Below are 22,132 nucleotides of genomic sequence, written 5' to 3'. Positions count from 1 at the left end.
GGGCTTAGGATGCCCTTTACTGCCTGACCTGTTGGTGTTACTTAGTTTTAATTTCACAGTCAATGCCCATAAACTAGCCCTGGCTTTCCCGTCCTCATTTCTGCCTGCTAATGGTGCAAAGTGTTCACTAAAGTCCCGAGGTCTCCTAGTGGATCTGCAGAAAGGTGAAGTAAACACGTGAAAGGGCCATTTGTAATTGCTTCACTGTAACCAAGCATAAGACGTACCTAGTCCCGTTGCCTTAGAACACTGGATGAGCGGGGCCCCACCAAACCCAAGAGGCGAGGGCCACAGAGGCCGGCAGATGCTGGCAGGGATGGCAGGGGCACTTGGACTGGATCGTGAGTGAGAGGATGGCCCAGCTGACCGCCCTCATTCCTTCTTTGTTCCTTGCCACCAAAGCTCCGGTCACCCGGAGGACACTGAGCACAGGGTCGTAGTGCTTCTGGAAAGCCCCTACTACCCGCACGAGCAGTTACCCTCGCCCTGCCTTCCCTCCTGAACTTCCTCCCCGAACTCCCGGTGCCCTGGAAACCCACCCCACACCCTCGACCTCACCAGCGCAGCTCTACCCGCTTACTACAGGGAAGTCTGCAGCCTTCTCAAAGGGTGACGGTCACCAATCTCACAGCCCAGGCAACCTGTATGCCAGGAGACGGCATTCCAGCTCCCAGATGCAGCTGCTAGACCATCACTCTGCTACCTGGACACAGAACCTGCCTCTGCCATGCTCCAATCTGGTCATCCCATCGCATTCATCAGCAGGTTGCCCTGGAAGATTATTATTCTCCTGAACAAGGACCCCGTCTTTTGAGCTCTCCTCCCCTGACCAGCCTGCGAGCTCCTTGCAGGCAGCGCTCTGCATCTGTCTTGTTCACTCACGGATCCCCAGTGCATGGCGGGTAATAGGCACCCCCTCAGTACTGGCTGAACGAATGCTCCTAGCCCCTCATCCAGCCTCCACGCCCTGGACCCCTTTCTCAGCCCACTCCCCTCTTGGTTTCAGGGTTTGCACATTCTTCCAGATCCTTCCAGCCCTTTCCCTGCCAGCCCTCCCTCCAGGTCAGTTTAGTGAACACCTCATCCTGCTCAGAACCTGTTTTCCAGGAATGGCGGGTCGGCTCTCCGCTCCTTCCTCCTCCAGGCCCCCCCCCTGCTGCCCCCTCCTGGACGCCTCAGTAGAGGAGCCTCCTTCCCCTCTGGGCCCCCTGGTGGGGAGCCCTCCACCTGCACTCTCCGTGCTGAGAATACTGCAGCCACCACCCTCCCCTTTAACATGGCACCATTGCAGCTCTATTTACAACAGCCAGGACATGGAAGCAACCAAAGTGTCCATCAACAGATGAATGGCTAAAGAAGATGTGCACATATATACAATGGAGTATTAGCCATAAAAACAAACGAAATTGAGTTATTTCTAGTGAGGTGGATGGACCTAGAGTCTGTCATACAGAGTGAAGTAAGAAAGAGAAAAACAAATACCGTATGCTAACACATATATATGGAATCTAAGGGAAAAAAAAAAAGGTCATGAAGAACCTAGGGGTAAGACGGGATTAAAGACACAGACCTACTAGAGAATGGACTTGAGGATAAGGGGAGGGGGAAGGGTAAGCTGGGACGAAGTGACAGAGTGGCATGGACATATATACACTAGCAAACGTAAAACAGATAGCTAGTGGGAAGCAGCCGCATAGCACAGGGAGATCAGCTCCGTGCTCTGTGTCCACCTAGAGGGATGGGATAGGGAGGGTGGGAGGGAGATGCAAGAGGGAGGGGATATGGGGATATATGTTTATGTATAGCTGATTCACTTTGTTATACAGCAGAAACTAACACACTATTGTAAAGCAATTATACTCCAATAAAGATTTTAAAAAATAAAAAATAAAATTCTACATATCCAGAACTAAAAAAAAAAAAAAACCATGGCACCATCGTGCCCTGTTTAAAATAAAAATTCCCTCAACTCCCTCCCGCTCTCACCCCACATCCGAGAGCACCCAATGTCCTGTGTCACCCAAGCATCCTTCAGCCACTACACTCGAGCTGCCCACACCAATGACCTCCCAGCGGCCCCATCCCAGAGACAGCTAAAGCCTTAACCTTCTGTTCCCTGACTCACCCATCTCTCCCTCCTCCGGCCTCTGACATCCACACAGGCTTCTTTGCTTCCACTCCTTAAATGCTGGTACATTCCCTCTAAGCGACTCTCTGCAGGTGAACCCATCCACACACATCAGTCATCACTGGTGCTCCCCTAATATCCATTCCCCACTAGACCTCTCCCAAGATCCAGACTAATGACCCAGCCACCAGCTTCTCCGGTCTCACCATGGTCCCACCACTCACCCAGGGCCCGTTTCCATCCTCACCTTGGGTGACATAAGCCCCTGATTCACTTCACCCTGAGAATGAACCAGCACTTCCTCAGCTGAGGGCTGGTCCACTTCTCTTGGATTTGCTTCAGGCCACAAACGTGGGGCACCTCCTCTTTGTCTGACTCTGGGCTGGGTGACAGGCAGAGAGGCCAAGTCACCCCAGCCCTCCCCTCCAGCTCTCAGGGTAGGGAAAAAGGACAGAACCAGCTCTGAGAAAAGACACAGCAACAAGTGCGAGCTGGGGGAAGAGACCTACACGGGGTCGGAGGATCAAGAAACAGGCGAACCTTACCCGTCTGCTCTAATCAACTTGTTGCTTTAACATCTATTTTCTTAGCTTAGGCTCTCTCCATACGATGGAATACGAAAAAGCCATTAAGAAGGAGCGAGTATCTCTATGCATACGGATAAGACTATAATGCAAAGCAGATGAAAAAAGCAAGTTGCAGAACAGTAAGTATAAATGATGACATTTGGGGGATGAGAAGAGTCTTGAAACCATTAACTGGGATGATCTATGGGCAGTGGGGCTGCGAGGAACTTACTTTCCATAGTACATATTTCTGAACTTGATTTTTTTTTACAGTGTTCATGTATTACAACTATTCAGGAGAAATAAAAAGTACAGTTTTTGAAAATGTCATACATTGATAGTTTTGAAAGGAATTATTTTTGCATATACTGTTTTTTACCGAGATGAAACAAATATTAGGGACGTCCCTCTCAACCTCTCACTTGAGCAAAATGGGCATCCTGTAAGGCTGGGCAGGCTTTGCCACACTGGGCCTGAGAACCCCTGATTTCCAAGGTGAGCAGGGACAGACTGGGCCTGTCTACACTCTCGATGGCTGGAACACTCCGGGGTATCTTGAGTGTGCCCTTCAGCCCAGCGCCACAGTCCTCGCCACTACAGGGGTCTGAGATGGTTGAGAGGACGAGGAACCACCATCAGACCCGGTCTGTATCTGGACAAAACCACACTGGCAGCCACGAGGAGGATGCACTGGAGGCAGGGGCCCAAGCAACAGCTGGGCGGGAGACGGCAGGAGAGAAGGCAAAGGCAGGATGGAGGGCCGTCAGGGGTGCGTGAGGTGCAGGGAGGCGGGGAGGGACATGAGGATGAGGGAGAGGAGGTGTCCAAGCGGGCCCTGAAGTTTGGGGAAGGACCTGAGGCCACAGGGAGAAACGGGGATCAGGAGGAAGGGACGGGGAGGGAAGATGAGTCAGGAATCCAGCGAAGCCGGTCGGGAAGTGCACGGCAGCGGAGACCTAGGAAGCCTGGGCAGGAGAGAGAGAGCGGGGCAGTCAGCCAGGCGGAAGGGGCCCAGCAAGACCACCCCAGAGGGGCCGAGGGGCCCTGGAGCCTGCAGGCCAGAGGGGCCGAGGGGCCCTGGAGCCTGCAGGCCAGAGTGGGCCAAGCTCTGGGAGAAGGGGGCAGCGGCCGTGAGCAGTGCTGCCAAGACCCCCCCGCCCCATAGCTCAGGACACGGGATATGTTCAAACACAGTAGAAAGCAGGCTTCAACAGATATTTCCTGTTTGATTCCATTTTTGTAAAATGTATGCATATCTGCGGAATCTAAAAAGAAATGATACAAATGAACCTATTTACAAAACAGAAGCAGACTCACAGACTTAGAGGATGAATTTATGGTTACCAGGGAGGACGGGACAGGGAGTTTGGGATTGACATGTACACACGGCTCTATTTTAAAGGGATAACCAACAAGGACCTACTGTAGAGCACAGGGAGCTCTGCTCGGTGCTATGTGGCAGCCTGGCTGGGAGGTGAGTCTGGGGGAGAACGGATACATGCATTATGTGTGGCTGAGTCCCTTTGCTGTGCACCTGAAACTATCATCACAACATTGTTAATCGGCTAAAGTCCAATATAAAATAAAAAGTTAAAAAAAGTTATGCATATCTGCAAATTTAAAGAAACAAACCCCCCAAATCTGAAGGATGCTGGTACACCAGCATGTTAGCAGTGCTTCCTCTTGGTGCTTTTTATTCACTCCTTGGGATTACCTATAGTTTCTACAAAATAGTGAACCTACTTTGCATTTGTTTAAAAAAAAAAAGGTAAAATAAGTTTAGCTTTTGTTGGTTCGGTTTGGTTTGGGTTTTACTTTTTGTGCTGCCTTGAGGGTTAGGCCTCAAAGGTCAAGGATGGAGACGGTCGGTGCTGGTGTTTCTTCCAGGAGCCACTGGCCCCTGGTGGGCTGCACAGAGCAGGTGGGCACAGCAGGACACCAGCCCCATGACTGGCAGGAAAGCACTGGACAGCAGGCGCCCTCAGGACTGAGGGAAGGAAACCCTAAGCCTGTTGCCAAGAGCCAGGAGCTGCAGAGGAAGAGGGCAGCAAAGCCAGGGCGTGTCCCCGAGGAGGCCGGAGGGGCCAGAAGGGGGGTGGCAGAGCCCAGGTGGCCCCAGAGCTGGCGACGCCCGACCTCCCACCGCAGGACAGCCCAGGGCGGGCATCTCGTCCACGCACCTGAGCACAGACTCCACAAACACTCTCAGTGCCTTGATGTGGATCCAGGCAATAAAGGCTTCGCTGAAGTTCACCTTGAGCCATCGCAGCAGCGGGCCCTGCAGGGACAGGAGTGCGGTGACCCCTCCCGGCCACTCCACCCGACGCCCGGCCAACAAGGGACGTGGGTTTTGACAGAGCAAGCCCCGAGCCGAGAAGAAACGCCCAGTGACGAGCAGAAGCAGCGAGTCGGTCGGACGAGGCCAGGGTGAGGCCCAGGCCCACGTTCTCCAGGGCACCTGGCGCTGGGGCAGCTCAGTGGGCCTGCCAGCCGGCACACACATGGGGCCATGACCCACCGGGCTGCGGGGGGTGGGCAGCCCCTGACCTCGGGGCTTTCAGCAGGCAGCCAGCAGGCTTCTGGCTGACACTGCGCCTCCAAGGAGCCCCACTTCTCGAAGGCTCCACCCCAAGTCCCGGCATCATCCACCAGCCGCCACTTCCAGGGGGTTCCTCACAGCCCCACTGCACGTGGCCACAGCCGCTCTCGCTAATGCTGGTATGGCTGGTCCTCCTCGGATGCCCACAAAGGTCAGGGGTGGGTCAGGGGCGGGCACCCAGGGGAAGAGAGCTGAGCTGCCCGACCACCATCCCCCAGCCAGGACCTGCCCCATCACCAGCTCCAGCCACCGCCAGCCAGGACAAAGGCACCCTGGCCGGCAAGCACCAATCATTGCTGGGGGAGGGGGAGGGGCAGCTCCCAAGAGACCCTGCAGATTAGAAGGAAGGCATGATTCTGGAATCCTTGAATTTAAGACCTCAGAAGCCATAGTAGATAACAGGAAAAGCAAGGATTTGTTTTCTCCAGAGATGCCTGCGCGGGCGAGGACGTGCGAGCCGGGGACCCCAGGGCTCCCGGGGGGTTGCTTACCTCACCCGCACCCTCACTCTCTCTCTCTCTGGCGCTCTGCCCCGCAGCGGGCCTATCGGGGTTCCCTAGCGGGGTTACCTTAACCTTGTGGTCCGGGAAGGTGGATGATCCCTTTTTAAGAGCAACACAGGAAGTTTGCTAAAGGCACAGAAATCATTTATTAATCTTTCAGCAAACATGCATCACAAACAAACAGAAATCACTCTCACGGCCTGAAAAGCACCTGAAGGCGGGCTCAGGCGTGCCGGCCCACCCTTGGGACTTGCGTGCTGGTTGGACTGGAGGTGAGCCGGTGCTGCTGGCCCTCCCCCTCCAGGGCGGGGGTGTTAAAGTCCTCGGCTTCCATATGCCACGGGCAGAGCCCACAGCCCCTCCCCCAGCCTGGCCTCGGCCAGGAGCTGCCCCTCCCTGGACCGTCTGTGCGACCAGCTCCGCCTTCCGGGCTGCCTGGGCTGAGTCAGGGTGTCTTTCCCAAGTCCAGCTCACAGTAGCCTCCTTGGCCGTCAGGATGCACTTAAGCATGTTACATGCAGAAAACTGGTCAGGCGTGCTGTTAGGACACATTCGACCCTTTATCATCTTTCTCTGCAGACAGGTGCAAACAGCGGGAAAATCCCATCCGGGGCTCTCAAAAGGAACTGACACCCACCACCCTAGGACGCAGGATGCTGGTCCTATGCACCTCCAAAAAGGCTAAAGGGGGAAAGAGATTCTTAAGAAGCCGGGGTAGGGCTGACCCCTGCTCGCTGGCGCCCAGCAAGAGCCTCGCAGCGAACTACAGGTTTCCAAGTTAGTTTGGCCTTCGGAGCTCCGCTTCCCCTCCACGGAGACTGGGCAGGGCTCCCCGGGGCAGCCAGGGAGCGGAAGTCTACACCACACGAAAAAATGCCAGCGAGCAACCTGAGACAGAGGCGCAGGCGTTGGGCTCGGGTATATCACCTTGATCCCCAGGGGGTCTGTGCCACCGTGGAGGTGGGTGCCAAAGGCTCGCCCCTGGTCACCTGTGAAAGGTGCCACCATCTAGCTCCCTCCAGAGACACCGTGGGGGGCTCGGGCCAGGACTAAAGCAAGCGGGGAAAGGGCTCGGCTAAAGAGAAGGCTGGAACCTTCTTGGGATATTAGGGTTCTGGGCGAGCTCAGGTGAAGGAGGAAACCCTTTGGATCTCAGCTCTTGCTGGTGAGCATTTTTCCTGCCTGGTGAGTCAGGTCCGAGGCCAGGGGCATAGGGCTGCAGCTCAGTCCTTAGTCTCAGGAAGGGCCCCGGAGCCTTGACCCAAGCCTGACAGATTGTGGATCTAAGAAGTGTGTGTTCCCTTGGCGTGCACACACATGTCCACACACGTATGTGTGTGTGTGCGCACGTGTGCCTTTCTCCTCGGGGAGAGGGCTGAAATCCCTCACAGGCAGTTGTATATGATCAGTTCCCATTTCCTCCTCAGAGGGGGATGGGTCCATCCAGTGGGGCTCTGGGGACCCCATTTCTGGGGCCCCGTTGCTGGTTCTCACTCCTGATGGGGCCAGGTGTCTGCAGTCCCTGTGCAAAGGCCACGGAGCCAGAGAGGTCAGGCGGGATGCACAGAATCCCCCAGCCCGAGGCAGGAGGCAGCCTGGGGCACAGGCACAGCCGCACGGGAGGCACTGGCTCTTCACCCAAACACACACTCACAGCTTCACGTTTACACACCAACTTTCCTCACCCCTCCCTTCCTCTCTACTCTAGAGGCTGAACTGGAAGTTTCTCTGAGAACCCTCCCTGGGGGGACTGTAGGGCAGGGGACCTGAAAACATCCCCCACTGGCTCAGCCCCGCTCTGAGCTGGAGGATGCCGAGTCCTGAAGGTGCCCATTTTACAGAGCGACTTTCTCAAGGCTACACCATTCACATTTCAAAAATGAAAATCTAGGGCTTCCTGGTGGCGCGGTGGTTGAGAGTCCGCCTGCCGATGCAGGGGACATGGGTTCATGCCCCGGTCCGGGAAGATCCCACATGCCGCGGAGCGGCTGGGCCCGTGAGCCATGGCCGCTGAGCCTGCGCGTCCGGAGCCTGTGCTCCGCAACGGGAGAGGCCACAGCAGTGAGAGGCCCGCGTACAGCAAAAAAAAAAAGAAAATCTGTTTTTCTCTCTGTTGAGCTCAGCTGCCCTCACACGAGAAGGTTCTGAGTGGCTGTGGTTGGAAGTCTCTAGGATAAGCACCCACTCTTTGCTAAAAGCCTCAGGGAGGTAAATACAGGTGCCAGTGACGGGGATGTCACAGCATGCCTGGACATCACACGGACCAGGGCTTCGGGTGACGGCTGGCTGCACTCTGCAAGGCGGTGGCCCTGCCACTCTCAGCACAGGCGCTCCTGCCCGGAGCCCTGACAGCCTTGCTCGACCGCAGGCGGCCAGGTGGGGTCCTCTCCCAGGGCCAGTGCTGGTTCACCTCTAAGAGCCTCACTTTCTCCTCCGCAGAACAGAGCTAAGAGTTCCTTCCCGGAGGGCAGTGCCAGGCTCGGTGAGATCTCCTACAGCAGGGCTCACGGCTCATGTGTCACCTCCAGGTTACCGGTGCTTGTCACCCTCCCCCAGACCCTGTCTGGCAGCCCCAGGAGTGTGCACCGGGCAAGTAGGGACGTTGGGCGTGGGTGTTGGGACTTAGGCGGGGCCCTTCTGCTCCAGGCCTTGGGTGCGCGGGCACCACCCAACGCCTTCAAGAAAATCCTCCGGGCCTGTATCATAGACTCACGTATTGTTGCTTCTTATCCGACAGCAATCTGGTCATCTCTTCCCTTTCCCTTTTAATTTCTTTTTCATCATAGTAAAATTCACGGACAGTGAACCTTAAAACAAGCAAAGGAGAGGCTTCTGCTAAGAAGCTTCCAGTCAGAGCAGAGACCACCCCCCCTGCAATGGAGAGAAACCAAACCCGGAGAAACCCACCGAGGCCAGCCCTTACTTATTCTCTCTGGCTTTGGTTTTGAAATCGTCAATCACTTTTCGAAACAGAGTCACGGTGAAGAGGCCGCCCTCGTTGTCCTCAGCTATCAACCTGTGGGAGAGAAGCGTTTGTTCACTGGACTCACCACCAGGCCCTGGAGCTGGGCCGAAGGAGCCTGTCCTCTCCCCGGCGGGGTGGGTCGCTGCAGGGGGAGCCTGGTGGCCGCGAGGGTGGAGGAAGCGAGGGCGTCCCTTCCTAGCACCAAACTCCTGGCTGCGCGGTGTCAGCTGCCGGCGCCTTGCCGGCGTCTCCTCTCCTTCTCTCACCCTCCAGGCTAGGGCTCCAGGGGTGACCCAAACGCCGGAGACCTGCTCGGCTCTGGGGTGGGCTCCAGGTCATAAACTGGCCGAGAGCAAGCTGTACGCAGGTCTTAGTCACCTGCTGCGCCGAGAGGGGCGCGCCAGCTCTAACGCGCTGTGGTTGTAACGAAGCAGAGGGCAAAGTTCCAGATGGTGGAAACCATCCCACAATGGGCATTTCACGTCCAATGGCACAATGTTCTAATTAGACACGGTCTCCCTGGCACACCTTGAGGTAGGACCACTGCGGTTGCTGTCCTCAATGTGGGGGTCACTGGGGCCCGTGGTCTGAGCGTCTTTGAGTCCCACTGGCCAGATGACCTGACAATGGGAGCCCTTGGGCCCAAGCAGGGTCTCGGGTCACCTCTCCTGCTTCTCCAAGCCCACACCCATAGGGGTTGACCCAGGTTCCAGAAACCTTTCCAGAGTAATCTCAGCAGACTCCAGGTGCCCCCTGACAATGGAGGGCCTGGGGGCTCTGGTCTGAGAAGTCAAGCCACCTCCTGAAGCAGCCTCTCCTGGCAGGACTTCCCAGCACTTGGCCGTGGAGAGCCAGCATTGCAGAGCAGTGAACACTCCTGCCAAGCAGGCCGGCGTTGAGGGCCAGCTCCTCTGCCGGACTGTACGCCCTCCTCCTCCAGCCTCCCCTGGTGACCTCAGGCTGTGACTGTCCTGAGCCCTGCACCCTTCAGTGACTTTGTGACCCTGGGAGAGCCAGCAGGCGCCCCAGGCCAGAGGCCTCTGGGCTGGGATGGGAGTGGGCAGGGCTGCCCAAGACTCATTGAGAAATCATTTAAAGTGCAAGCTATTTCAGGCATGGGAAAAGGTACAGAGAATAAATAGCCATGTATTCCCCGCCCAGCTTAAGAGATAAAACAATTTTCATACAATAGAAGCCCCACACGCCCTCCCCAACCTTATTCTAATCCCACCCCTAGGTCACCGCTGTGCTGAGTTTGGCGTTTCTCATCCTCAAACACCCATAATTCCGTGCACCTGCATTACCCAAGTCACATACAGTTTAGTTTTGTCCACTTTTAGATTTTAAGTAAATGGCTTCGTGCTGTGTGTCCCCTTCTGCAACTTGCTTTCTGCTTAACATCACAGGGTGAGATTTATCCTTGCTCATGCCCGTGACGCTAAACTGTTGATTTTCCCAGCTGTGTCGTATTCAGGGCTCAACCATGTTCCTCTATTCCTCCTGCTGTCACTTTTCCAGCCCTCACTGGCTGCTCCTGCTCTGACCCCAGCAGGCCACACGTCGAGACTCTTTTCCTCCCCTGCTCGTGCTCTGCGGCCATCACAGCCAGGCTCTTGCTTGACCCTCAGGTGGGAAAGAATCCAGGCCAAGCTGAGAATGCAGAGCAGAGCACAGCGTAGGCCCTGCATGCCCCGAGGGCCGGAAGGTAGTCTGGGAGGGCTTCCCGGAGGAGGGGGCAAGGAAGCGGGGTCCTGAAAGATGGAGGGAGTCTGGCACGTGGCTGAGTGTGTGGCTGTGAAGGCACAAGTGTGGAGGGCTGAAGGCACTTGTGCCCTTGGGGCATGGTTGGTGGCTAGGTGCCCCAGAGCACCCACACCTGCCCACCCCACACACACCCCAGGCCCTGGGGCCAAGCTGAGGTCTCACTTACTTTGTCGACCGTGGGACCACCATGTCCGAGAGGGATTCGTAGGTTTTTTGCCATTGTGCATAGCTTGGTCTGTGAGAGTACAGAATCATTCAGTGATTTTATGCAGAAAAGATTGTGGGGTGTCCTGAGAGTCCAGGAAGCTGCATGCCCCTTTCCCTGAGGGCCTGAGAGGAGCAGGGCTAGGGGCCAGACAGTGCCCCAAACATCCCCTGAGGCACTGCCGTGGGCTTTGGGACCCCTGTCCCCAGCCCCATCTGGGGCTTAGCCTCCCCATGAGGCCCCAGGCACCGTGGAGCGGCTGTGAGAAGGACTCAGGAGATTCCTGCTGGGGGCTCTGATCCTGGCCCTGTGTGAGCTGGGGCAAACCAGCTGGCCGCTCTGATCCTGGCCCTGCGTGAGCTGGGGCAAACCAGCTGACCTCTCAAGCCGCAGGACAAGGGAACAGTAACAGCCCCCGCCTGACCCCAGGCGTGTTGTGAGGGAAACGAGCTCCTGTGTGTGGCATCGGGCACACAGCAGATGCCCGAGAAATGACCGCTTCTGTCACTATTACCGCCACAAGCACTGTCACCTGCTCCCCTGACCACCCCACAGCTGCCATTTAGGGCCCCAGGATCTGGCCTTGGGGGACTCCCGCTTCATCTCTGTTGGGCGGGATGAATTTCCTTCTGTGATCACCAGCCCAGATGGAGGCCCCAAACAACTCACCTTCCTGGTCCACTTACTTGGGAACAATGACCAGAAGTGTGATCAGATACTCAGAATCCAACACAAAGTCTTCTTTGCTCACAATATCGCTTAGCGTCCGAGTGAAGAGGTTTCCCCTGAATCCACGTGGGACAAAGGGGTTGTGATCAGCAGAGAAGCACACAGAGGCATCCCTGGGCCTGTGGGATGCACAGACCCCAGCACCCCCACGACACGCAGGTGTTGGGACAGCAGGGGACAGGAAGGCTCAGGACGCTTCCTGGGGAGGGGTGGGGGCCTTGGGCTAAGTGTCCCCCAGCTCTGTGTCTGGGCGCCCAGAACTGCTGTGCCTGGCAGGACCCCAGGTCCTATCACCAGTCACCCGAGCTGAATCCAACACCTCGGGCAGCTGCGCTGCCTCAGAACAAGCCACCGGCTGTTGGGAGGGGACCGCTGGCGACTGGCAGCTTATGTTACCCAAATGGAACACAGAGGTCAGCTCACGCCACCAGCTGGGCCACTCCGGGCAGAGACAGGCCCAGAAGAGGGCTCCGTTTCACTTTACACACCTTACAGGTCCAGCAGCCAGGGGACATTCACCTGAAATAGTACATGTGTCCAGTGGAACCTGTCTCATCAAGGGCATGGTATTTTTAGCACAGAGATCAAGGCTATCGTATCAGCAAATGGGCCAAAACACAACTACCGAGACGGTCTGTAGCATCAGCACGTAGGCCGTGAGGTTACATACCCAAGTGCACGTTGCTTCCCGAGGAAAGAGCTCTTGAGCCCTTAGTCAAGGCCGAAGCTTTAGGTAAAAAGCCGGCCCACAGGGCTCTCCAGACTGCCCCGCCCGGAGCCCACACACCCTCTTCCCCATGCCGACCAGCCATCGCTGATAAGGCCCTTAGGGTCCCTCTCCAAAGGCACCCTGCAGTGCCCGTCTGTCCCGGACTCCTTACGCTATCAGACCTTACCTGTCCGGTTTATACCTGCACCCCTTGCGCGAAGCAGACTTTCCATAACTATTTGTTAAGTGAGTAACTGTGAGCTCTCCAAGTGCAGAAATGATATTTTATTCTGCTCTGTATCTTTAGGGCCTAGCATAAGGCCTGAGTATCGTGGGTACTTAATAAACATTGATCCGAAGAAGAAAAAGAGAAACATCAGAGGGAGATAGAGACTGTCTGACCCTCCTCACCCTCCCCTCCTGCACTCCGTGTGTGTTCAATCAGCCACTGTTACTGCTGGCCCTCCCTGCCCAGCACATAACTCCTGAAGAGGCAGGAGTGCCTCTGTGTCTGTCTGTCCGTCTGGCTGGCTGGCTGTCTCTCTCAGACACAGACACCCAGCTCACCCAGTGGTCTGAAAGGCCCGTGCAGGAGCCCGGCTTGGACGCTGCCCCGGCCAGGCCCTGAGGCCGCAAGGAGTGTGGGACCCCGAATACTCACGTGGATTTCTTCTCCAGGTTCTCCAGATTTGTCTTCAGAGCGCTGTAGGCAGCCGTTCGGGACTTCAGGTCTGTCTCAATCTGTGCCAGTTGCTATTTGGAAAAGCAAAAGAGTTTAAAGAGTTGGCTGAACTTTTCAAAATTGCCGCAATTTGCTCCTGGTGCACTTAAGGAAAACACTGCACCCTGCCCGTTGGCCGGGATGGCTTACGTTTTTCTCCCCTCTGTTCTCCCAAACCTTCCAGCATTTGACCCTACAGTGAGCTCACCCCGGGAGGCAGGGAAGGGATTAATGTCCCCACTTTGCCGACAGGGGGTTCGAGATATAAATGGCTTTTCTAGGATCACTCAGCAAGCTGAGTCTTGTCCCGATTTCAAGCCCATCTCGTACTCTCAGGGCCCCCAGGGCCCCAACTCCACATGCTCTCAGGCTCTGGTAGAGGTCAGCTCGGGCTGACCCCCATCCCGGCTTCTCGGGGGACCCGCTGTAGCCCAGCCCCAACCAGCACCCAGGTCTGCAGGCTCAGCTGTGCCCCAGGGCAGCCCCTTCCTGTTCTGTGTAGGTAGGAAGGCTCTTTTCAGTTTGGAGGCAGGTCACCAGCCTGACGTTAGGGATATCCCCCAGTTCTGGAAGTTTCAGGAGCACGTCCGGGATGCCCCCCTGCGGTGGGCAGGGGAATGAGGCGCAGCTCTCCAGATGCCTGGCCTCAGGTGCCCCACCTGCTCAGCCAGGGTGACAACTCACCCACAGCAGTGAAAGAAAAATGCTCACCAGGCCCAATTCAACGGAAGCGCTCAAAACTCAGCAGCTGTTACGACGATCACTGCAAATCAGTATCTCGAGGTCACTGAAGCCAGCGGCTCAGCGACAGCGGCGAACCCCTCTTGCACGTGGGAACTGTGGGGATTTTCTGGCTCACACTTTAACAGCAGGGTCCACGAACACAGAACTGGTCCGACAAAGCACGGCACCCACACCACGGAACACCGTGCCTGAGGGCTGGTCCCGTGGCTCTTGGGAGACTGCCCGTTTCCTCCAGGCCACACCGGGAGGAAACACATTCAGGGACACCTCACTGGTGGCCCACCCTCGGCTGCGGAGGGGACATTTACATCGCACCAACAAGCACAACAGAGCAGCACACCACTGCTGCTACGGGAATATCTCAGGAATCACTACACAGAAAAAGGAGGCCATCTGTAGGATATGAGCAATTTTGAGTTGAAATATATATACTTTCAATATAGACGAGAGGGTCCACTTTAAACTTGTAAACATTGGTTACCTTTAGGGAGATTAAAGGGAGAGGCAATTGGAGGGGAGGGAACGTGTGGGTGATGTTGGCGGGGGGGGCCTTTAACGCTTTCATCTTTCCATTTTGATTGTTTGATTTTTAAAATAAGATTTATAATTTTTTTTTTACAATTTTTAGAACCTTTTTACCTTGAAATAATTATCGATTCACAGGAAATTGCAAGATAGTACACAGAGATCCCATGTACCCGTCTCACCCATTGGCAACATCTCACATAACAAGAGTACAATAGCGTAACCAGGAAATTGACATGGCTACGAGCCACAGATCTTGATTTTTAAAATAAGATTTATACATTTCTATTTTTTTAAAGGAAAAAAAAAATCAAACAAAAAATCCTGTGTCGTCTTTATTCTTCTGATTTTACCACAAGCCAAGGAAAAACTACAGAGTTTTAGAAAAACTACCATGTTTAGAAACCAGCAACACAATGAGAGGAACTAGGACTTGGAAACCCGTCCGGCCCGAATCTGAACGCCAGTTCCAGCTCTGGCTGTGTGACGTGTGTCAGCTTCTCAACCTCTCTGAGCTCAGTGCCATGGAATTACCATGAGCTGCTACAGTCCTCAGAGCAGGTCATCCAGAAAGGTGAGTCCTTTCTTCAACAGACTGAGCCCCTCAAGGGCAGGCTGGGCCTGGGTCATCTCTGCAATTCCAGGCAGAGCGGCCGGCACAAGGCAGTGCTTCAAGAACATGTCCAGAACCGAACGCTCCCAGTCCTGCTCCTTCTGGCATGTGGCTGGCGTGCACTTCCCACCACTGAGGGGCAGGTGCGCCAGGCAGAGCCCTGAGACCCTGTGAACCTCCCTGCACAGCACCCAGAGGTGCTTCAGGTGGTGGAGACGCCAGTGGCCGCTGCCTGAGCGGTTTGGCAGGGAGCAGGCCCCCGCCGAGCACCGTGGACATGCGTGTGGTAGGCAAAGAGACTGTTTGCTGTTACGCCGGTGAGATCTGGCAGCCTTTTTGAAACTACACTGTGACCCAGCCCGTGGAGACGGACACAGCCAGGGGCTGGGTCCCCATTCTGGCTCCTCTTCATTAGGGGAGGCAGGTGGGCTCAGTTCCCAGCTGTTGGGAGGGTCGGGGGCCCAGCCCTGAGAGTGTCAGCACAGGGCGCCTCCCAGGTGGGGAGACCTGTTCAGACACCTCGAAGACGCTGGTCACTTTCAGAGAAGGGAGTTCCTCTGACTAGGACGTCTCTAGTTAACAGATTTAGATCTCCCAATGAGGGGAAGAGGCTTGAGCCAGTGCTGAGGGCAGCGCTCGAGTGCTCCTGGGGCAGGACGGGGTGAAGGAGACAATACCCGGAACCTCTGTCTGGCTGGCCTCAAAGAGCTGATTCCTGGCAGTGGAGCCAGCCCAGGGCTTCCTTGGGAAGTGATGCCAGGCATACAGCCCAACCAAGACCTGCATCCCCATCCCAGGGCAATACTCCAACATCTGCAGGTCCTGGGGGATGCCACGCAACCTCTCAGCCAGCTTCCCCATCTGAAAGCAGAGGAAGGCGACACCTATCCCATAGGGGTGACGTGGGAAGTAAAAGCCCAGCGTGGCTCCAGGCACACAGGGAGCGCTTTCCAAACCAGTGCCCTCCTCTCCACCCTGCTTTCCTGCCCAAGTCACTCTCTGGGTCCCCCGGACTAGAGAGAAGCCAGGTCCTGTCCTCTACAACTGCTCTGCTTCCCCCCTCAGCTGACGCCCCAATGCACTCTGGGAACCCCCCTCACTGCCTGCATCCCCGAGACAGCCATGCCGGCGAGCGCTGTCCCCAGTGGACGTTTGGCACAGCCCTGGCCATGCTGCCTGGCTCTGCCTGGCCTCACCTGAGCAGGGCGGGGAGCGGCCAGTCCCACAAACTACTGTGTGCTTCCAGCTTGGGGGTGGAGGTGCACAACACCCTCCTGGATGCCACACCTGGCACAGGTGCTCTGGGAGCCCCTCCTCGAGGGGCCTTCCAGAATCACTGCCCAATCGCCCCAGGAGGGGCTGGGACCTCTGTGATGTAAAGGGTGCCCGATGAGCCTCAGCCAGATTCCGGAGCCTTCTGGTCCCAACCGTGCTCCCAGAGACACAGGCCGGGCGCCTGCCTACCAGCAGGAGATGCACAGGACTGCAAGGGGGTGGGTCCCAGCAGCCCATCACCTTCACCTGAGCCGCCCAGACACACCTGGGTGCTTCTGTCGCCCTGAGACAACAGGAAGGCTCTGTTCCCGGTCTGGCTGAGATGCTCCCCAGCCACCCAGCCACCCAGCCACCCAGCCACAGGAGACGTGACACATTAGGGGCTCTGTGCATCTTGGAGGGAGGGGAGGGACAGCGGTCATGAACCATCAGGCTAAATCTCAGAATCTTCATCAGCGCCCACCCTCAGGGAGACCAGCAGGAGTCAACATGCTGCAAGACACCGGCGATGTCCCCAAAGGGCTCCGCCTTGGTGCTCTTGTTAATGCAGCAGAAGCTGGAGGCACCCCGCTCACCGAGACAGTGCAATCATCGGGGCAGCACCCACCGGCCTCCCCACTGTTACCAGGGGTGGGACCCCGGGAGATGCCTCCCAGGAGTTAGGGCTCTTAAGCCAAACTCTCCACGGGAGCAGATAGTTTTTGTTAAGTAAACAATCACCGTTGGGGTCAGGAGAGTCACGGTGGGGCTGACTTCTCCATCAGCATATTTCAAAGGGGAGCGCAGTGAACAGGTGCCGGGGTCTGGGGTCAGAACACCAGGGGCTCAGAGCACCCGTAGACGGGAGTGTCCTGTAAGACGAAGCCACCCTGCCCAGTGGCAGATTTGGAAGAGGAGTAGGGAGGACAGGTGGTCACCAAGCCGTTTCCAGGGCTGCCCTGAAACCCAAAGGTGTCTGACCTTGCCCGGCGCATGGAAGGCCACAGCTCAGGGCCCAGTCAGGACTGGCGGGAGCCAGACGGGAAGGGACCCCACCCAGGGCCACTGGGCAGGACGAGAACCCACCCAGCCTCCCGCCTCTGGGAAGTCCCTCCCTGCTTTGCCAGGGTGCAAACGCCGTGTAGCTTCACCCCAGATGGTCAGTGACGCCGGTCACAGCAGTGTGACGTCCCCCAAGAGAAGGCCCTTCTCTTACCTTTGCCAGAGTGTCTGCTATGCTCACCAGCGGCTGCTTCGCAGGATACTTGGCCATGTCCCATTCGAAGTGGGTCACGAAGGACGTTAAGTCAGCTGAAAGAACATAAACACGTTGTGACAGACAGCGGACCTCCCGTCTCTCCTGAGACGCAGGCAGGCCAAGCATCCCTGCTGAAACTGAGGAAGCAACGAGAGAAACGGAAGGACAGGCTCGGGGCGCCCTCCCCCTCCGGGAGAGCAGGTGCTCCCCACGGGAGCAGAGGGCCAGGCCAACGTCGGCCAGGACCACGGGTAGCCCTACCCTCAGGGTGCTGTAACGGTGCGCTCCCGCACCCAGACTCAAACTCAGACGGCTGCCCCAGAGCCCCGCGTGTGGGAGGCCCTGCTCTCCCAGGGGGTGGCCACGAAGTCGGAGATGTTCTGCGGCACCAGACGAATCCCCTGCCTTTTCCAGTTGGTTCGACCACACTCCCAGCTGAGCTGTCAGTTCGAGGTACCCCAGAGAGCCCCAAGCCAACCCCCAAGACCCCACAGCCACCATGGGTGCCACCTTCCCAGCAGATGACCATCTCCCTGCCTCTCCCACGTCCCAGCGCTAGACATAGGCCAGGTCCTCACACGCCCGTTTCAACAAAGGCATTTTCAACATTAGCGAAATACTGGAGTTAGTGAAGGTGGTTTTTACCACCTGGTACAGACGTGCATTTGTCAGGGTATGTTCTTTACATAAAAGTGCGTAGTGAGCGGAACAAATCGGTGTTTTCTCAAATTTTCTTCTCTCTCTTACTTTCTCCGAAAGCGAGCCTAAACCTGCGCGCTCAGGGCGTCTGTGATTGTCTCTACCCAGCCGTGGGTGGAGGAAGGGGCTGGGAGGTCAGGTGGCAGCACTTGGGGGCCCTGGGGCGTGCTAGTAACCAAATCTCTTCGCACCTCAGCCTCCTGACCTGAGAAGTGGGTGCGCGAAGGGGTGTCCGCACACCTCCTGAGGGCCCTCTCTCCTCAGGTGAGCTCTAGGCACACTGAAAGGGTGCGACCCGCGGGCCAGCTGCAGGCTACACCCCGGTCCATTACCTCTTCAGTGTAGGACGCGCTAAGGGGGCCCCCAGGATTCCACAAACACCAGCAAGATGGGCCTTGCTCTCCTGGGTTCTCCCCCCAGGTTATGTGGATGCCGGCCCTCCAGGCAGGTGAAAAGGGACAGGTCACTGCTCCCTCGACATTCAGTCACCGCAACTGAAGGCCAGCTCACTACTGTGCTGGGGACAGCAGACCGTAGACCCCTCGCCTTCGAGGTGCTCACTGTTTGCTCGGGACACGAGTCAAACATGACACCACATGGGGGCTTCCCTGGTGGTGCAGTGGTTGAGAGTCCGCCTGCCGATGCAGGGGACACGGGTTCGTGCCCCGGTCCGGGAAGATCCCACATGCCGCGGAGCGGCTGGGCCTGTGAGCCATGGCCGCTGAGCCTGCGCGTCCGGAGCCTGTGCTCCGCAACGGGAGAGGCCACAACAGTGAGAGGCCAGCGTACCGCAAAAAAAAAAAAAAAAAAAAACATGACACTACAGTGAGCTGTGTAACACAAGGCTGGCAGCGGCTGAGGAAGGAAAGGGAGAGCCCACACCTGCCTCCTGTCCTGGGGGGGCTCCAAGGGCGTCGTGGGGACCCCGTATTCACACAGGGACGGAATGGGACAGAGTTTGCCACGTGGCCAGTGAAGGAGGATGCTGGGCATCGGGCGGCGTGGACTGGTGAGCGTCACACGCGGGGCATGAGGACTCCCTGGGTCTCGCTGATGGAGCAGGAAGCGTGGACGGAGGGGGAACAGGAAGGCCGGGCGGGGCCAGGAAAGTCACGTCTGCACCGTCTCCTGTGGCGATACAGACACGAGGCCCACCTCCTGAGCCCCTCGCACATGCCAGGAGTGAGACACACGTCACTCCAACCTCAACAGCACTGCAGAAAGGTCACCAAGAGGTCAGGACATAGCCGGGTGAGGACACTGGTGCTCTGAGGAGCCTTCTCTGGGGCTCTGAGGGAGAGAGAAGGGAAAGCTAAGAGGGGCCCGTGCCCAGGGAGTGGAGGCAGGGGGCCGACAACAGCACGCAGGGACAAGTACCCCTGGGGCACGAAGGAGGCTCGGGGCACACCTGCGTTTCCAGGTTGGGTGACTGGGTGAAAGGAGGGGATGCTCACTCAGCCAGGCAGCGGGGAGGCGGCAGCCTGGGATGAGCAGAGGCGAGCGGAGACGGGCTCAGCCTGGGACGAGCAAAGTCGGACATTCGGGTCCGTTAAGCTCCCACACGGCAGACAGAAATGAAGTGGGGCTCGGAGGAGGGAAGTGGCCTGTGGGAGGGAGGTCAGCAGGATGACGATGCTGGTGACGACCATTACAGTAGCTGACGCTGGCTGGTGCTTGACCCTGGCCTGGACGCATGAGTTATTTCAGTTCATTTACCCTTCAACCCTGTTCAATATTATCATTATCTCCATTTCAGAGATGAGGAAACTCTGGCACAGAAGAAGTCGCGTAACGTCCACCAGAAAAGGAGACAAGGAACGTGGAGGCCAGGGAGGACCACGCTCCTTCCCCGCCCCGGCCTCGGGCAGGCGCGGCCACACTCTGGGGGGACAGGGAAGCTGCCGTTGTCGGCACCTTCGCAAGAACCACACTCCGATACTTCTGGTCTCCTGACTTAGAGGGTCCTTCAGATTCCAGCGGTGTTGGGATGGACAAGAGGGCCTCTGAGGCACCAAGGGTGGGGCCCTGACCCCAGTGGACTAGTGCCCTTATGAGGAGACACCAAAGAGCCCCCTGCCCCCCGTGCTCCCACCAAGCAAGGGCCGTGTGAACACACAGGGAAGGGAGCAGGTTCTCACCAGGAACCACGTCTGCCAACACCTTGACCTTGAATTTCCAGCCTCCAGAGCTGTGAGAGATAAACATCTGTGGTTTAAAAGCCTCCAGTCTGCAGTATTTTGATATGGCAGCCTGAGCTAATACGGATTTTGGTATTAATTGGGTTATTAATATGGATTTGGGGATTGCTACACTAGGGCAGGGAAATGACTTTGTAGGAAGGATCCAGGCCTTGGAGGAACTGCACTGAGGTCTGGATGACGGCAGGGGTGCAGTCAGAGGCAGAAGTGACGGTCACAAAGGACTGTTCGTGTGCCAGCAGTCACCCCGATCCTGCTACTGGACCCTACTGCGGGCCAGGCCCTGGGCAAGCACGACGGTCACACACCTCCCATGCGGTCACATGCTGCCCAGTGGGAGCCATCGCCCACCACACAGGCCGGGGAACAGCCCGCCCCAGGCAGGTGCCAGGCAGATGTGTGCTCTAGAGACTCCTGCCTCTGCCCCCCCCAGACCCCATGGGCACACCACCACCCGAGCTCAGCCACCCCGACCCCTCACCCTCTCTCTCACTGCTGCTCTTGTCCTAAACATCAGGCTGGAGACCAACTCCTGAAATCCTGCCCAACCCTCCCTCCCCCTGCTGGCCGGAGCCCTGGATGCTCACCAGCCTCATCCCACTAATGACGCTGCACGATCACCCCTGATTCCCTTGCTCTTTCAGCCTCCTTGAGGGCAGGTGATTATCTCTGTGTCCCCAGAGCCTGTGACAGTGCCCAGCAGGGAGCAAGTGCTTCATCTGAGAATCTGCCTAATAACCCTGATTATTGTACTAACGCTATCCAGGTTGCTTAGAAGAGGTACATTTCAGACAAGGTCTCCTGTCCGTGCATTTTCACAAACTCCAGGCTTTCACAGCACTCAAACCAAAGAGAACGCGTCCCTCTTTTCTACTAGAATGCCTGTAATTCCTTTAAGACTCAGCCCCCCTCCTCGTGGAGGCTCCTAAGCACTCGGTCTCCATCACAGCACGTCAGGCACTGTGGGTCTGATCCCCAGGCCGTGAGCTCCTGGAGGGCAATCATCGCTGGATGCCCAGCACCCAGCACACTGCCTGGTACTCGATGGCCAGGCACGAGTGTCTGATGAATGAGGAGGTTAGATAAGGAGACGGCGAAGGTCTCCCCGCAGAAACCTCCAGAAACCTCTGGTTTGTGACTGTGACTTCTCCCACCTCCTCCTCCGACACCTCCTCTTCCAGGTGGGGAGCACCAGCCCCAGCTCCAGACGCTGCCCCGTCCCCCCAGCCCCAGCTCACGCATCCAAGGGCCCTGCCCTCTCCGCCTGAGGACGGTCCTCAGCCTTGGAAAGCGGCAGCCCTGGGCCCTCCTGTGCTGCCAGTACCGCAGCCTCCGCTCCGTCTGCCCCGGAAATGGCAGGCTCCCGTCCCCTCCCCTCTCCCTGGCTGAAGTCCGGAAGCCTGGTCTTGAGGATCAAGGGCCTGTGAGGTCAGACCACGGCCCAGGCAGGCTCACTTTGAATCAAAACACGCTGTACACAGGCGGCTGCCCTTGAGCGACAATGATGTCATCTAAGAACCAAAACAAGGCCTTCCCGGCAGCAGCAGAAAGAAGGACCTGTGACCACACAGGCAGCGGCCTGCTGCGCGGGCAGCCAGACGGGCCTTCGGATGGTTCTGACTCTGTGCACTCAGCCTCTGCTGCAATCAAACGCGTCTGTGTCCTTCCACGCTCCAAGCGCAGCGGGAGGCAGAAAACCAACAAAAACAAAAGGTTCCCCAGGCAGAGCAGACAGCCGTAAAGGGATTAAGTCCATTGACAGGTGAGAAAACCGAGACCCAGGGAGGTGACCTGCCAAGGTCTCAAAGGACCAAGCCTGACTCTTCCAAGGCCAGTGCTGCTGGCCCTCTAGGAAACAGCCCAGAAGACTTGGGTGTACCCTCAGGGACATCAGATTAAAATCCCACCTGCTGGGGGCAACACTGAGTTTCTCCAGTTAATTCTCTCAATCA

General features: G+C 57.1%; 1 protein-coding gene across 4 annotated transcripts in view; it reads right to left on the bottom strand.

Moving 5' to 3' along the window:
- Nucleotides 1-22,132, bottom strand: part of ATP6V1C2 (ATPase H+ transporting V1 subunit C2) — a 48,261-nt gene that overhangs the window by 1,650 nt on the left and 24,479 nt on the right. Inside the window, exons 4-11 of one of the 4 annotated variants that reach the window (XM_082641878.1) lie at nt 17,242-17,336; nt 12,830-12,921; nt 11,417-11,515; nt 10,692-10,760; nt 8,720-8,812; nt 8,510-8,603; nt 5,785-5,922; nt 4,875-4,972 (exon numbers count right to left, since the gene is read on the bottom strand). In XM_082641878.1, the coding sequence (XP_082498004.1) occupies nt 4,875-4,972; nt 5,785-5,922; nt 8,510-8,603; nt 8,720-8,812; nt 10,692-10,760; nt 11,417-11,515; nt 12,830-12,921; nt 17,242-17,336 (778 nt within the window). Of the gene's footprint in view, nt 1-3,372; nt 3,660-4,874; nt 4,973-5,196; nt 5,923-8,509; nt 8,604-8,719; nt 8,813-10,691; nt 10,761-11,416; nt 11,516-12,829; nt 12,922-17,241; nt 17,337-22,132 lie in introns of those variants that run through there. The other 3 variants (XM_082641877.1, XM_082641875.1, XM_082641876.1) reach the window with 3 other exon arrangements.

The sequence above is a fragment of the Mesoplodon mirus genome (assembly GCF_964341445.2).
Source record: "Mesoplodon mirus genome assembly, chromosome: 14".
Classification (NCBI taxonomy): Eukaryota; Metazoa; Chordata; class Mammalia; order Artiodactyla; family Ziphiidae; genus Mesoplodon; species Mesoplodon mirus.
The sequence above is the reverse complement of the archived record's forward strand: the minus strand, read 5'-3'. Positions and strand labels throughout refer to the sequence as shown.